The 12,300-nt window shown below is 43.1% G+C and overlaps 1 protein-coding gene and 1 non-coding gene across 3 annotated transcripts; both read left to right on the forward strand.

Moving 5' to 3' along the window:
• Positions 1-4,815: 4,815 nt before the first annotated feature.
• LOC122527657 lies at positions 4,816-4,922 on the forward strand. The gene has a single exon (XR_006306386.1). It is a non-coding gene; the product is annotated as a U6 spliceosomal RNA (small nuclear RNA).
• Positions 4,923-7,812: 2,890 nt separating this feature from the next.
• LOC122527543 (homeobox protein MSX-2) lies at positions 7,813-10,578 on the forward strand. 2 transcript variants are annotated; one of them, XM_043651830.1, is made up of 3 exons: positions 7,813-8,188; positions 8,935-9,262; positions 9,355-10,578. In XM_043651830.1, exons 1-3 carry the CDS (start codon positions 8,119-8,121, stop codon positions 9,623-9,625), a joined length of 669 nt encoding a protein of 222 aa, XP_043507765.1. In that variant the 5' UTR covers positions 7,813-8,118; the 3' UTR covers positions 9,626-10,578. The 2 variants fall into 2 exon arrangements, with proteins under 2 accessions (XP_043507765.1, XP_043507757.1); XM_043651822.1 differs by having other exon boundaries at positions 7,819-8,188; positions 8,932-9,262.
• Positions 10,579-12,300: the final 1,722 nt, after the last annotated feature.

Genomic DNA, 12,300 nt, shown 5'->3' on the forward strand with positions numbered 1-12,300 from the left:
TCGCCTCTCATTTTGCTCGAGTGCTCTCGCGAACAAGGAAACATTTCAATTAATTACTGCGTAATTAAAATATGAAAAAGTAGTCATTAGCCCGCGTTTCCACGTCGGTTACTTGGACAACTTTCCTGCTCGTCGTTCCCCCTTTCCCTGGCCCGATCTTTCCTTTCGTTCTCCGCGGCATCCATTCGGCAAGAATCGCTTCATCTTCCTTCCGACACGTTTATTTCTCTCGTCTTTCGTCACTCTCTTTCTTTTCCCACCCATTCCGCAACATTCCTGACTTTCAGATATTTCATTTCCCAGTTTTATTTTCCCGGCATAGATATGTAATTCGTGGACGCGTACGTGCGAGTGTCGCGCTCTCGTCCTCACGGGCATTAATTATGCACGTGTCAGGTAACCTCCGAGTGGTTAAGCCGGGTAAGCAGCTTGCTAGACATGTACCGTGTGTATCGTATACATGCAGAAATAAACACTTTTCCGGGACGTACTTACGCTTGACCCGTCACCGACGAACTCTCTTTGCCAACAATCCTGAGGCATTCTCATCGTGTCATGTTACCTTATCTATAAGATCTTCGTAGAAAAAGACTCTCCTCTTCAATAAAAAAAACTTTCTTCGAGAGAAATGTTTTCAATCCAAGTTTTCTTTAATTTAATCCATCGTTTGAAGACCAAAGTTAGTGGTCTGTTCAATAATGGTACAGTGGACTGAATAAACCACCAACCAAAAAAAATGAAAATGTCTGAATCTCGTTCGACCATCTCTATAATATACTTGGACATGTACACGTACATATACGATTTATATCTTGTGAAAAAAGAAAAGATTGTGAATGGTAAATTTTAAAAAATCAGCGGTCGCGTTGGGACATGGAAAATCGGTGTTTATTCGCGTATACGCGTACACGATCCGAGACACAAGAAGAGTATGTACATTTGCATGGCATTCTGTTGCAACATAATAGCATCAAGCAAAAGGGGTCGAGCTGTTGCGGACGTGAAAATAAGCCTTAATCCGTTGTGTTAGCCCTGCCGCGAGTAGATCGCTCGTTCTGGAGAAACAGGAGTGGCTCCGTCGACGAGCCCCCACCCGTTACACGGTGCTAACTTTTCAATCTCGGTCGAATAATCCGTCGGAAAGCCCCGCGGTTACCTCGGCAACGATCTGGCCTCTCATTGGCCCGACGGAGTTCTACCCGACTATATCTCCCCTCTTCTCTTCATCCTTCTCTCTATCTTCTTCCAGACCATCCTGTTGTTATCCATCTTTCGTTCCATCACCCTCTTCTAGCGATGGAACTAATCCCATTAACGCTTGAAACCATACTAATCACCACTAATAGAACCAGCACTCTCTGTCGCATAACCTCATCAAAAGAGAATTAGAAGAAAAAACTGCGTGCTTTGCACTATTCCGATTATCTAAATCGGCAAGAAGTGAGATCGCCAGTTAAGACATTAAAAATTACAAATGCCTTGGGCCCTAAAAATCGAATTGGTTTTACACCAAAATAATTTAAATATCACCATCATGCGAGTATTATTCGCGCATCGAAGTTACTCGCGAGAATATCATATCCATCGCTACTCTGGCTCTCTTAATCTGTTTCACTTCAACTTCTTTCAGCCATCTCTTTTCAGCTTCTTGCATCATGCCTATCTTTTCCTCGCTGGTCGCTTCGTCTCTGTTTCTTATTCGTCGTGTTAGCATCCATTCGTCTCCGTTGGAGCTTTCTCTCTCCAGCGTTTCACTGGTTCTCTCCGCAAACTGCAAAGCCAACCCCTCCGTTGATATATATAGTACCTAACCTTTAGTCACCAGTTCTCCTTGCTTCTACCGACCGGCACTCCCCGGCGCACTTAGCCCCGTGGTTAACTTCAATGAGCGGATAACAAGCCTCCCCTCGACTTTGCCCTGTAATATTCACTCGTATAAATGGACCCGCGGCTTTGTCAAATCAACTGTCGCTTGTAAACAAGCAACCCTCTCACGGCATCGATGCTTGCCGTGCGAATCTACACCATCGTGGTATCTTCGCGACACCCTCCCGAGGACTTTAGTGCCCACCCCCAACGACGGTTCCTGCTTGGAAACCATTTCTTAGAGATTCGAGACTCGATTTAGGAAAGTTAGATATCCGGCTTTTTTTAGTCATTCTCTTCGCCTTTCTTCCTTCGTTTCCTTTTTCTCCCCACCCCCCCCCCCATCCTTTTTATTTTAATTGTTTCAAGGTCAAATGCGAAAATAGATCATACGAATCGAACGAACAATAGAAATTATCAGACGACAAGAGTGTTCACTCTAATACGTTTGAATACGATTCAAGCACGAAGCAGATTACGATTATTGGACGATTCAAGCTATTTCCCTATCTTTTTTATATGAGAAATTAACGAACGATCTGGGGACTTTCGTGAGATTCACGGATTATTAATTTAAAGAGAAGACTTTTCTACGTTTAATACAGGATGATTGTCTCGTGTCGACGAATTATTCGTATTCGTTGCCAGGCTCGCGAGAACATTCTCGTTTAATTCCTTAACGAGAACACGGACGTTTCGGTGGAATCTCGTTACAACGAGAGAAACGGGGAACGTTCTCTCGTTATTGAGGGACGTTCCGCGTCATCTCGCTGAGTCCCGAGTATTACCGTAACGTAAACGAGCCAATCAGCCGTCTTTGTGCCGGCAATCATCCTTTGATTACACGGCACTTAACTCGAAAACAGAGCTGCGATTCTATCGGACGATCATTTTCGTCTTTGACAAAATATCAATGGGGTGGGATAAATCGCATAAAAGCAACTATCCTTAAAATAACTCGCGCACAAGCCTAACTTGGCAGCCAAAAGCGAAATAAGATTGTTGAAACGTGTTATAAAAGTAAGACTCGTCTCGTTTCTAACATATTTATGCGGTCAAACAACAAATAACAATGAAATAATATTACTGTCACACAGACTGGAAAAAGGAGAATTTTTGTGCTCAGTGGAATCACGGTATTCGCCATGGAAACACACGCGTCGAAACTCGAAAGTGGCCATGGGGTAAGAGTACCTTGCACGAGGCACTGAAGAGTTCGCAGTTATAGGAAGCGAACAAACAGGGCCGCCTTTCAATCATAATTGGAACCGCGGGAGCCTGACCAACGTCCGTGTTCAAGCACTCTTTTTCCCATAACCATCATTCTTCGAGAGTGTCTCCTACTCTGCGCGGAAGGAGAAATACAATAGGCTGTATGCCTAGCTATGGAATTCTGCCGAAATTTTCTCATATTCTTCAACAAACTTTCTGTTTGTTTCTGCCTGGCGAGTTTCTTAATCGCGATGTTTCTTAGTCAGTTTCTAAATTTACAGATCGTGAACGATTTTAGAAAAGATAAAATTTAGTTGAAGCAAATAGTAACAAATTGTATGTATGTATACATACACGCAACAGTCGTTCTTTACTGAGAAAACATTTCATATTCGTGTTCACGTTTAATGTAGAGAAACGTGGATAAATTATCGGAATTCTTATTATTCCTTTTATCTCTGAAATAACGCGTCTCGATGTCTTAAAAACGTTGTGAAGCGTTCTTAGTGAAAGAAGCGATAAGAAGCGGCTGAAAGGAGGGATATAAATAAATGCTGGTACATTCGAGGAGAAACGAGAACGTATACATCGAGCCCTTTTACTGTGTTTAACTCATGGTTTTGTAGAAATGGACTGAGCAAATACACCCCAGCGTCTTTCATGTTCTCTTTTATTCGCGTACATTTTTTTTCTCGAGGGGAAAACACCACGCGAGTCAGTCTTTATTCCATTGGTTGAACAATTTAAGAATCAGCCGTTCTTTCAGTTAAAAGAAAAAAAAGAAACTCGAGCGGAGAAAGAAAGGATTTCAGCGATAAAAACACGTCGGAGGACAAACAGATCCATTTGAAACGTCACGTCGAGTAGAATTGTTAGTCACTGTAAACAGAAACGTTCGTTTCGATCACACTTTTTTTTCTGAATGGAAAACGAGCTGGCTTCCCTCTAGTTTTTCGCGAATATGGCACTGGACGATGCTGCTCTGCGCGCAGAATATTCAGATCGACAGTTATATTCACACGCGTGGTCGCACCTCAATGGATTTTGCTTTTGCCGCGATTGTTAACGATTTCGAAGCCCTTGCGGCATCCGTGGTTTTGATCCGCCCATCCTCTTCTACCACTTCCACCCTGGGCCTACGACTCGCTCTTCGGCTCTGTCACTGTTCTAAATCGCTTTACCGTGAGCCTCTTCACTGTTTTCTTTTTTTTTCTTTTTTTTCCCTCGTATTTACCAATTCGTCTCGATTCGATCGACGACCGCGACTCTCCATTATTGATAATCATTCAGACTCGGTAATTTTCGTAGAAAATCAAACTTCGCTTCATCTCATTCTCGTGATTTACATTCACGCCTCTCCCATAGAAACAAAACCTTTACTGAAATAATGATCATGTTTTGTTCAACAAAATATAATGATTTTGTTTTGTCTCGATATATCTGAGATCGTGTGAGAAATAATCGACACTCGAGATACAAGAAAAAACTTTTAATTAAATATCAAATATTGAAAGATTACAAAAATATTAATTATATTTTATTAGGTTTTAAAAATGAAATTTTATTTTTGTAACAGATTCTAATATTGATGATCGAAGTAATATGTTAGTATCAAAAATCATTGAGTCATAAATATGCCACTAGATGGCGCAGAGCCTTACATCACATAAAAGGTTTCTCGCAAGTGATAAGTTTTCTAGTCTTTTCTATAAATATGAGTTAATTATAAGTAAAGTCGTACTTGCTTCGGCAGTACATATACTAAAATTGGAACGATACAGAGAAGATTAGCATGGCCCCTGCGCAAGGATGACACGCAAAATCGTGAAGCGTTCCACATTTTTTGCAATTTTTATTTTTATTTATCTTAAATATAGAGCTTTTCATGTAGAGCTTTTGTACAAGTAAACTATGACTTTTTGGTAAATTACAATAAATTTTTATTATTTTTGTATCACAGTGTATACTATATTATTGCGTTACACGAATCAAAGTATTATATTATATTATATTATATTATATTTGTATAGCAATTATATATATTCAGCTATCAGGCAATCTTGATGTATAATAAGCAATGTAATTGAACGTGTTTCTATGTCTAATCTGTGATCCCCCCCCGCAAGATCGGAAAGAGATATTCACTCAGAATCCTATTTATCCAACGTGGCCAGAGGTGGCTGTATCCAAATGGAATTTCGTATCCCATAGGGGAACAAATATTGCAAATTACCGACAAGGGGCGGTGATTTCATGGCAATTCGAAACCACCCTCCGTTCTAATTTCCATTGATTTCGTCGTCTAAATCGCGACAGATGCAATCAACCGTGTTGCACTGTGTTTCACAAAGAATTACTCAGTTAAAATTTATATCGAACATTCATTAACCACGTGTATATACTTACACTCTTGTATCTATTCCGATTCGATTCGGTAATTAACACCTTTGAAGTGAGAAATCGGAAACGGGGATAGTTATTATTTTAACCCCTTGCGCTGGCAACTGGTTCGCGGACCATAACGAGTGACCGAACCGTATACGATAATTCGTCTCTTTCTTTTTCTTTTGAACTCGTCGGTACGATATCGTCAGTGGATAGAAATTATTAAGAAGTAATAAACTTGTCATTTGTTTCGCCTGGGTTACATTTAAATATACTTGAAACTGAGAGAATGTTGCAATTTGGGGCAAAAAAATTCTCGACGTGCGTGGCACGTCTCGTTCATTCCAGCGCAAGAGGTTAATTCGATCGGAGGAATCGGAGGCGACGCGTTAAAAATTATCCTGCAAAGGACTGCCTTCTCAAATCATCAAAATTATTACGAGCATCTTTATTTTCACAACTCGATGCCACTCAATTTATTCAGTCTTTATGCATTTATTCCGGCATTTCTACGATTCCGTGGCCCTTTTCCAGCGAGCAACATGAAGAAGACGGCCAGCCGCTTTGCTGCCCCTTGAATTAATTCCCTGCATACGTTAATCTTAATGAATTCACAAACGCGCCCCATCGTGTCCAACTCCAGGAGTACATCGGCGAGGGTTCCGCTTACAGGTGCCAGCACGCAAACTCGAGGCTACGAGGCGACCCATTAAAATATCACCCTGTGTACTTACACACTACATGCTGACGTTCCTTCTTCTTTCTGCTCGTCGCGCCGCGTCGCATTTATGCGACGCCACGCGATGTCACGTTACCGAAAATTGCACGAGCACCCTATCGCCCGGGCCTTCTTCTTTCATTTCGTCGTATACATTTATATTTATTTATTTATTTGCTATAGAGCACGTTACATTCGAACGAAGAAAACGAGATTTTTGATGATCTTAAGCAAGATGTAATCGTAATAGCTGTTGCGATTCGAAAGGCCTGACAGTTATTTTAATTGATTTTTTACGAAATTATTTACGGTGACGTGAACGCGTATAAAAGAACAAAGATCGAAGAGCGGTTCAAAGAATCGTTAATTAAGCAGTGCAAAGGAAATAGAAGATTGATTATTTGCAAATCTAGAAAGACTGGGCTACATCGCGTATTTTTATTCTAGATTGGCAAGATTCGGTGTGATGATTTTGCAGGATATGAAATATTTAAGTGTAGAAAGCAGTGCATGTATGCCAGGGACCATAGAGTCGCATGAAGGAAGATAAGTAGCGACATGGTGAATAGACTAACGGGGTGCTGCAAAAGCCGGGAACGAAGGAAAAGAAGTGAAAGGGGATAGACGGTGTTGAGGATTGGTGGTTTTATGCATCATGCATATTTACGCTCACATACTAGCTGTAGAAGATGACGAAGCAGGCCGGCGAGGGTTCCACAAATTGCGAGAACCGTATTTATGCAAATGCTCGGGCATTCGCGTTACACCTTGTACCATTTTCCTTGCCGATCTTTCGTTCAACAAATTGACTTCGTTAGAGTTTGGCTCGGATCTTCCAATTCTATACGTTATCAGAAAAGCAAAAGGAGGAGAGAAGGAACGAGAACTGGAAGAAGAAACGAAGAAAATTAAAAGAGATAAGAGAAAACAGACAGCGTGAGCAGATAGAGAAAGTCGTGTCGAAAAATTAAAAAAAAAAAATCACGTTGCGAGATTTGTTTGCAACACTCGACGTTGACTCGCAAGCGCGGAAAAGCCAACGCCGGAAAAGGGAACGCAGAGAGAACGCGGGAAAACGCGACTGTTAAACCGCTGCCTGAGAGAACAATCTCGATATCGCGGCGAGCGACGTGTTCTCTATACTAGGAGAAACGTTTCACATCCAATTTATTCCTCTCGTTTCGAAGTAATCGCTCGCCAATGGCTTTCTACCCCTCTTTCCTCGTTCACGGAGTTTGATGCTCGTCAGGTCGTATGCTTTCCGCGAAGCATGCACCGAGACCCCGTCATCCACGGAGCCCTTCGCTTCTCGTTGCACCTCGCCCGTACGTTTCATAAGGGTTGTCGCTTGTGAGCCAACCCCCTTTTGCGCAAGCCGCTTTTCACCGACCAATCCGCGTTAAGCCGTCGCGACTTCCACCCCTCAAGGCCGAGTTAGCCCGACCAATCGGCAAGTCGCCGCGGTCACAGTACGGGGGTGGCATGGCGCTACCACCCCCAAAATGGCTGCGAAATCGCGCGAGCATTAGGCAGTCCGTTCAAAATAAACGGGCGGATTAATTGGAGCAGGGTGGCGCGGGGCTCCGTCCGACGCTACCCCAGGCCTAACTCGCGTGGTAACTTTTCTTCCACCCCCACCTCGGTATTCAGCAACGTGCGCTTGTCAAGGAGGATGACGACGATACCAGGTTCGGACAGGCACATCCGGTCATCTCTCGTGATCCTCGACAACGCACAACGACGCCGGGCGTCCGCACGTTAGCATGAAACTCGACTCGTCCGTGGCTAAGGTGTCCTCGTGCCGAAACAGATCACTCACAGCTCAGCTGGCACACGCGATCTTGTATCTCTAATCAAATCGTTATTTCCCTCGGCCGCTTAGTTCGTTTTCTTTAGTTTTTTTTTCTTTTTTTTTTTTTTTTTCTCGCCCGAGTGTAATGATGCAGGAGCACAAATCGTTTCTTATAAGGGATCTCCTGGGGGATGTTCTGTCCGAGCGGGTGCACGGTAAGTTCAGTCAACTAAAGTCCTTTCTCTTTGGTGTGCAATCTCTTACAAATTTTTACGTTTTTCGAGACAAGGATTTTTTTTTTTTCTTTGTATTTTTCGTACGTAGAAATAACTTTTGCCTTCTTTTCTTATTGGAAAGATTTCTTTATTCGGAAGAATATTATTTAATTAAATTTAGAATTACTTTAATATAGAAATCTGAAGCGTTTCGATTTCGATTTGATCCTGAATAATTAAAAAAATCAAGATTTTTATTGTGCTCGATCGGAGTCGCGTGGCTTGTCGCCGGGATCCTCGTTACACGGTATCCCGCAGTGCGGCTCTATTATTTTTACTCAAGATTCACAGCCCTAGGGGTGATCAGGGCCCCGGCAGGGTGGTGCCCCATTATCGACAAACGTACAGATGGCCCGAACTGCGGAAGGATTCGTTAGCTCTCGTTAGTCCGAATTTTCATCAACGATTATCGCGTCCTGCTGCGTTTTGACGCCTTTATTGGCCAATCAGGATCAGACACCAACTGTTTTCGTAATTGAAATCATTTACTGTTAACCAAAGGCGATCGTGATCGGCCAAGAACTTTATTTTTGGCATTGTTCGAACACGTAATCGACTTTCCGAACACGATACAAATCGAGCGAAATTAGATTGGGTTTCGTTAAATTTCATTTGCTTAACATCACCGTTGCGCGTGATTTTACTCGCATTGCGCTCGTACAATTAAAGATATGTCATTTCAGAAGATTCGGAGGATGATTCGGCCGTTCATTCCGATTCCGAAGACACGATCGATCCTGGAAGCAGTCCATGCACTCGATTAGAAAGTCCTCCTCCAGCTCTGTCGCCATCCCCGGCACCAACAACTTCCGGCAAGTCCTGCAGTACGACCAATGGTCCGCCAAGCGGTAGGAAGCCCAGAAGAAGACGAACGGCCTTCACCCACGCTCAACTTGCTTATCTGGAGCGAAAATTTCGTTGTCAGAAATATCTGAGCGTCGCGGATCGCAGCGACGTCGCCGACGCGCTGTCACTCTCCGAGACCCAAGTCAAAACTTGGTATCAGAACAGAAGGTCATTATTTCCTTCGACAACTCGTTAAACAACATTATCATTGTCAATGTTATTATAGCGATCCTGTAAAAGATGCAACTTTTTCGCCACAGGACGAAGTGGAAGCGACAGAACCAACTGCGACTGGAACAGCTACGACATCAAGCAACGGTGGAGAAAGAGTTGCTGGTGCGAGGAGTAGGACTCCATCATGGCAGCATAGACGCTTATTGTCCACCTTACAACGCTCAGACCCAAACGCAGAGTCATCCGCCTCCACCGCCACCACCGCCGGCACCGTCGACCGCCTCTACAGCAGCGTTCCTCTCGACCGCTGCAGCTCTCTTCCGAAACGTTACCTACGTTCACGGATGTCCCCTCTAACCCAGCCTAACGCCGCGGTTTCAGGACCGTTTCTGCCTTCCGGCCGCCCTCCTCTTTTCGAAACATCCGCCTCGAACGTTTCAAGATCGGCACCGTCGTTGGAAATGGCTTCAATTAGACCTCGATGCACTCGTATCTCTGATCTTAAATCATCACGGTTCGCGGGAGTCGCTGGTCTTTTGCATCGAATTCTCCGGCATGCGTTTCGCCACGTCGCTCGTGCGTGCGAGAGGAGTCTCAGATCGATTTGTTCGGCTATACTTTGGATACAGATCACACGTGTATCTCCGAGACAGTGAAGTGCACGAACTATGAAACGACGTAAACACGAACAAAGAGAGACTCGTTTGCAATAATCGGGATGTTTGGGAAGTTCTCCGTGACAATTAGGGTGAAATGTTTCGAGGATACCGTGTTCCATTTTGGAGTTGTTTCTCGTGTTTACTCCTGCATGCGAGACAGTGTACATATGTAATTACAAACTTGGTCGGTAGTCGTAGTCGGTTTATTTTCGTTCACAACGACAAAAGGGAAAAGAGTATACGAAATGAAATTGAGAATCACCATCGTGCGTGAACTTCCGCTTGTTTCCAGTTTAGCTAAGTGCAAACGCGTAATATCCACATTCGGAAAAATGTTCCTTTTCCTTCGGAACGAACGAAGTCTAGTTAAGTTGATAGCCAGTCGAATTCCGTAGATGTGTCATAGGCTCTTAGAAAACTATAATCGAGAAGGGGATAGAAACGACATTTACTATGACGCGTGCGACGCTCCGGACGTACATATGTAGGTACGATCGTTCTTCCCTGTTTTCTGCAATCACTGGCCAATTTTCATTTAGAGATCTAGTTCGCTGACGTTCACCGCTGATAAATAATCGATCACTTTCACCAGTTAACCGACAATTTTTCGTCAACCGATGAATTCTTGTAGATAAATAAATTATCATCGAACAAAAACGCTGTCTTGTAATTGTCCCTTTCACGCGCCACGCACTCACTTTTATCTTATTGCACTTGCAACCTCAAATTTCTTTTTTATTCTTGACCATTTTGTTTTTCTTTTTTTCTTTTCTTTTTTCAACGAGATAAATGTTGAGTTTAGTACAACGATCAAACGGATCAATGAAAAATAACAACTTCTTCGTCCATCACAGACGATGCCGCGAAAGAGCGTGCACACACGTGGAGACGGAAACCGGACTTTTTTATTTGGGCAAACGGTAACAGTAACGAGCCCGTGTCAGAAAGACCAATTCGCGCGTGACAATGGGCACGTGGCCAGAAATAGCGATTGGCAAGCCCCAGCAGAAAGTAATTGGCTGAAACCGATACAAGTCGAGTGGCATTGGCACTCGTGGCTGGAATTGGCTGGCGGATTTAATTGAACGGAATCGACGAGAAAGAGCGAGAAAGAATAATATACCTGTGCGAGAACGCGTGCAAGAAAAGGATGAAAGAAAAGAGATAGATCGCGGACGGAACGGTCGCGACTGTCAGAATGATTTTTTTCGCAAATCGGTTGCGGATTCCGCCGTTAATTGGAGAAAAAAGTGAGAAGAACGAGAGAAGGACCGAGAAGAGCAGAACGAAAAGTGTTACGGTCTCTTTACACGGATGATTAGACTGCATTAAGCGAATTTCGAATGATCTCGCGTAACGACGTTAATCACTTCCCTTTGATAACGCTAGCAAACGTTATCGAAAGACTCTCGACAGAAAATTGAGGATCTCTTCGGAATCGGGGAATTCTAAGAAATCGCGATGTATCGTAGAAAGATAAATGAAAGTATAATTGGGGGAAAAGGTGCATGGAAAGTTAAAAGGACTCGTGGACGTTCCATTTGATAAGAAGAAATTGTTACGCGACTCGCCGCAGTCATCAACTTTCTCTACGAGTTACGCCGCGAAAACGATGAAAAAAAAAGAGGGAAACCAGAATGGGAGACACTCTTTTCGGGTTCATTCAGGAGAATAAACCAGGAAATTCTCCGCGTCTGGCCCTCGAATAATAATAAAAAAAAAAAAAAAAGAAGGAAGGAAACAGAGATATATCTTGCAGAGCGTGAAATCACGCGAGTGAAGGAAGAATTCTTGCCACACTTGTCTCCCTTTTTATCTCTTTCTGCTTCTTTTCGTTCGTGGTAAGTTCATCGTGCCATGGATAAAACCGAGAATCTCTCACGCGTAATTACTTCGCTATAATGAATCGCATGTTATTCGTAATAATTTTCTGCCACGCGTATTATTCCCGACAACGTTTCGCGATTTCTTACGCGCTTCTAATTTCGTTTCTTAATGCGTTTTTAACTCGTATGTCGCAATCTCCACTGCAAATCTTTTTCAAAAGGAACGGGCATCTGCTCTTTCGAAAATATATACGTACATACGTAAAAACATTTTGCAACGAATCTAATGAGATTTGGAGTAAATTGAATGATCGGAAAAATTGTAAAACAATTGGTTCAACAAACCAAATCGATTGAATTACCGCTTTACATATGTATGTATATACACGCACATAGACAGAAAGATTCGAGTACGATCGAGTGCGTTTGAATCGTGTAAACGGCCGTAATTTACTCCTGGATGACTGGATCAATTCGAATCGTCCATTCTATATCGAAACAGCCGCTATCAACGATCCCCCGGTGAATCCCGAGTCGCACAGGCAGG

The sequence above is a fragment of the Frieseomelitta varia genome, unplaced genomic scaffold, assembly GCF_011392965.1.
Source record: "Frieseomelitta varia isolate USP_RPSP 00005682 unplaced genomic scaffold, Fvar_1.2 scaffold_1026, whole genome shotgun sequence".
Classification (NCBI taxonomy): domain Eukaryota; kingdom Metazoa; phylum Arthropoda; class Insecta; order Hymenoptera; family Apidae; genus Frieseomelitta; species Frieseomelitta varia.

Bases quoted from the DNA above. Each gene is read 5' to 3' on its own strand.
- LOC122527543 (XM_043651822.1), top strand. From the start codon at position 8,119: ATGATGCAGGAGCACAAATCGTTTCTTATAAGGGATCTCCTGGGGGAT. The intron at 8,189-8,931 runs GTAAGTTCAGTC...ATGTCATTTCAG, and splicing joins TCTGTCCGAGCGGGTGCACG to AAGATTCGGAGGATGATTCG. The intron at 9,263-9,354 runs GTCATTATTTCC...TTTTCGCCACAG, and splicing joins ACTTGGTATCAGAACAGAAG to GACGAAGTGGAAGCGACAGA.